General features: G+C 33.3%; 1 protein-coding gene across 1 annotated transcript; it reads left to right on the top strand.

Moving 5' to 3' along the window:
* Positions 1-2,540: 2,540 nt before the first annotated feature.
* On the top strand, positions 2,541-3,243 carry LOC108743817. Its single transcript, XM_018479413.2, has 2 exons — positions 2,541-2,826; positions 2,918-3,243. Exons 1-2 carry the CDS (start codon positions 2,581-2,583, stop codon positions 3,164-3,166), a joined length of 495 nt encoding a protein of 164 aa, XP_018334915.1. The 5' UTR covers positions 2,541-2,580; the 3' UTR covers positions 3,167-3,243.
* The last annotated feature ends 827 nt before the right edge of the window (positions 3,244-4,070 follow it).

Genomic DNA, 4,070 nt, shown 5'->3' with positions numbered 1-4,070 from the left:
CTCTTGGAATGTAAATAATCCGTACATTGCAATACAATAACATAAATGATAACACACACCAACTTCCATTTAATGATAATTTAATTTAATAATTATTATATTGTTTATTTTATTATTTAATAGTAACATGATAATAACCTCTTTACTATAACGATGTTATTTTCTTACGGCGAAAAATGCCGAAATTGTTACGACAGGCTTAAGCAATGCTTACGTCAGGAACATCCTGTGCTTAAAGATAAGCATCTGTTTCGATTCTTAAGCGCGACTTAACTTGCGGTGCAAACCAATTCCGTCTTTTAAGAACTACTTAAAGCTAAGTAGTACTTATTTACGTCAGTGCAAACGGGCATGAGTGTTAGAAACGCGTTTTTAATTTCTCATTACGCACATTATATATAATTTCATTTCAATTTCTCTTTGTCTGGTTGTCACTCCTGACTCCTGATTGGATACGCATCTCCACTGTTTCCTAATCTAATCTTTGCATTTCCCTAAAACTAGAACATCCCACATGTGTCATTATTTGCCAACAATAATCTAATCTAGGTCTGCCTGTACCCCAGTTAACCACTATTTCTGCTTCCAATGTCTCTAACCATTAACCCTTCACGCCTCAGAAGATATAGTTGGCATAGTCCGCAATAGAACTGTGGCATTTACTTTCTTCTTTCTACTTATTAACTAAACTAGTGTTACAGAAAAAGGAACAACATGACACCAACTGATGTGTAAGAAAAAGAAATGCAGACAAGCAGAATTTGAGCATGTTGCCGGCATTGGACTTTAAGAAAAGTTCTACATTCTCAGGAATTTAGGAAAGCAAAGACTCTTGTTGAAAAATAGCGGACCCTAACAACCTCTTACCGCTGCAACATTTACTATTAGTCGGTTATCTCTTTTCACTTTGTATGCACTACTCATAAAGCATTTCCTAATTTAACAAGAGCATGTTCAAAACGCAACAAATAACTACAGACCGAAGTGAAACAAAAAAGAAGATATGACCATTCTCACAGATAATTTTTTGCGGACTATGCCAATTTTAATCGTCCGAAGTTTATCTCGCCTATATTATCGACTTCAACTGCGCCCTCTGTTCTCCTTCCCTTTCTAACACCTTCTTATTTCTAACCTTCTTTATCCCCGGTATCCTCATCATTCACCTGTGACACCACATTTCGAACACTTCTAACCCTTTTTTCCGCCGCGCCCACCGTCCACATTTCGTACCCGCACAGAGCCATGCTCCAGACATGGAACAATCTTTTTCGATTTTCTAAATTAACCATTCGCAAGCTTAGAAATGACTACTATATCTTCTGTTTTATATCTCCACTGCTCCTTCCATCCTGAATTATGACTTCCTAGGTGGGTAGCAAAAATCAGCCACTTTTTCTCATTTCCATTCGTCTCCTCTTTTATATTGACTGCAAGAAGCCCTTTCCCTTTTCCATTTTATATTGGTCACGTAATATTATATGAAAAAACAAATTTAATGATGTTTAAATCCTTTAGACCTTATTTAAAGTCAGGATATAAGACGGATAGATTTAATACAATACTCATGTAAGGAAAATAAAGTTTGACACGATTCCGCATTTATTTCTGAAAGCTATTCATGTCTTTGAATGAATGCGACCGACCTCTTGAGACAAATTGGTCGGAAGTAATTTTGAGTTGTACAGCTGCCGCCGCGACGCCTCGAAGTTGAACTTTGAAATTTCACACAGAAAAACCGAGTAATAGTTTCACTCGCAGACTTCACAAACTAAACTGCAATATCATGGCAATCTTCTTTAGATATTCCGTCGCTTTTGGGAAATAGTTCGGGGCTTTACTTGTTAAATGTGTTTTATTTTAAGCTTTAGCGAATTAGACTTATTAAACGGTTCCAGACTGCAAGTATTAGATACATCTATATATATATATATGTACGACATAGAATGAAAGAATGTCCCAGTGATTCAAAATCATCCCTTAGCTCATCTCCCTACGGCTGAAAATTAATTAAAATTGTGCTCGCGTTTTATACTTTGTGATACCGACTTACTGTTAAAGCTGTTCATTATACACGTAATAAACGCATATTCGAGCACAAAAACTCTACCAAATATCTCATGAACACATTTATTACCTTATATTCCCCATAAAATGTAAAAGATAAATAACAATCTCAAGGGTGTCCCTTAATTGACTAAAAAGTAAAGGTAGTATTTAAATATGGTTAACTAATTCCTAATAACCACCTTTCCAAGTACACTCCATCTGAAGAAAATCGTTAAGATACAGAAAAAATAATTTTAAAACTGTTAAAGTTTGTACCTTCAGTATTTCAAAAATGAACCAAATATACTTGTGGTGACATCTATATGTCAATAGCAAAATAAGATCCAAAACAAGATAAAATTACCCATTCACTTTCTAGATTTCTGTTGAGTATTTGATAAGTTTCTACCAGAGACATCTGCTCTTTCTTAACTTCACTACTTCACATAAACATAACCATAGTTATAAGTTAATAAATATACACAAGTTAATAAATATACACATAGGTATACATATTTTAAATTTTTTTAAATGGGTTTACACGAGAACGGGCTTCCGGATCCTCCAGAAGACCTCAATAAAAGTTTATCGGTTAACGAAAATATCTTCATTGGAGAGGATTCCGGTGAATCTGAAGATGACGATCAACTCGTAACTAATGTCTTACACGATTATCAACCCCTTCCGTTGGGTCCAGATGATGTGAATGACAACAGTTGCGAAGAGGAAGAGGAAAACGACAATCCTCAAACGAACGTGAATTCCCCTTTTGAACAGGTCAGATTTACTTAGATTTTGAATAGGTCAGTATTTTTATCAATAGATCAAATTAATAATTTAAAAAAGAACCCTTTACTTATCTTGGTAGATCATTGGAAATCAGATTCTCCCTACAACATCAACGGCGGAGTCGGACGTTATAAGAGCTGTTTGGTCTGAACCACCTAAAGGAGATGCAGGAATTGATTTGGATAGCAACAAGATTGATGAAGTCAAGCGAGCTATGCTAAACATTACTCTTCCTCAAAGTGCAATACCGGAATGGGCTAAGACAGTACCAGAAGACCAATGGAAAGAACATTTACTTAATAAAATTCAAAATAATGATAGACATTAGTTATATTGAATAACATACTTTCACCTGCATTAAAATAATTGTATATCAAACAATTAAACAAACAATGCATTCCTTAATTAAAGTATTTATGAAATGTATACATTAATAAAAATTTTATTTATAACTAAAATTATTTATTTATGACTTCTATTACAATATGTGCTTATTTCAATATGGTATCTTGGCTAATAGACAGATAGAGCAACGGCTAAATGAGGAATGATTAGCAGAATTCAATGCTAAAAACAAATCTTTCAAATTCATTTTACCTAATTTCAATTTCGAGATATTTTTGAAAATCTAAAATTTGCCGATTTCAATTTTTCCGTTTGTCTGGATAACGCTTAATGCACCTGCTTTTAATCTTTTACATTGTTCAAGATTTTTTAGGGCAAATTTGATGGTGTTAACAGGAAACCCCGATTTTCATTTATTTCCAAGTTATTTGTCATATTGGATTTTTAGTTAATTAGATAGCCTGTAAAATGGGTTTTTCAAGGATGTATAACATACCTAATAAATTTGTATTTACAGGATATTTATTTGTTCGATTTTATCAAAGACGTTTACAAGTATAGTTAATTATATAATTTTATGTTAGTTTGTATATTTGTCATTTTTAATTCTAAGTTATTCATAGTCATGTTCGACCATTTGGGTCATTTTACAACTCAATTCGCAACCCTCATCTGGCTTTCCCAAATTAAGGTTGTTTTAGTCGTCTCGTTCTCTATGTCTATTATGTTACAAATATATCTACTTTCTAGCTATTTACTTCCACATTTATTTAAACACTTAATTCAATCAAACAAGTCAGTCAGCTCAAATCATTCGTTACATTTTCAACCCAATCAAGTCCTTGTACATTTTTTCATTTAATATTTTCATTGTATATATTTCTTCG

The sequence above is a fragment of the Agrilus planipennis genome, unplaced genomic scaffold (assembly GCF_000699045.2).
Source record: "Agrilus planipennis isolate EAB-ADULT unplaced genomic scaffold, Apla_2.0 scaffold1186, whole genome shotgun sequence".
Classification (NCBI taxonomy): Eukaryota; Metazoa; Arthropoda; class Insecta; order Coleoptera; family Buprestidae; genus Agrilus; species Agrilus planipennis.
Note: the sequence above shows the minus strand (reverse complement) of the source record. Positions and strands in the feature narration are given on the sequence as shown.

Excerpts from the sequence above, each read along its gene's own strand:
- LOC108743817 (XM_018479413.2), top strand. The coding sequence starts at position 2,581 with ATGGGTTTACACGAGAACGGGCTTCCGGATCCTCCAGAAGACCTCAAT. Across the intron at positions 2,827-2,917 it reads TGAATTCCCCTTTTGAACAG|ATCATTGGAAATCAGATTCT; the intron begins GTCAGATTTACT and ends TTATCTTGGTAG.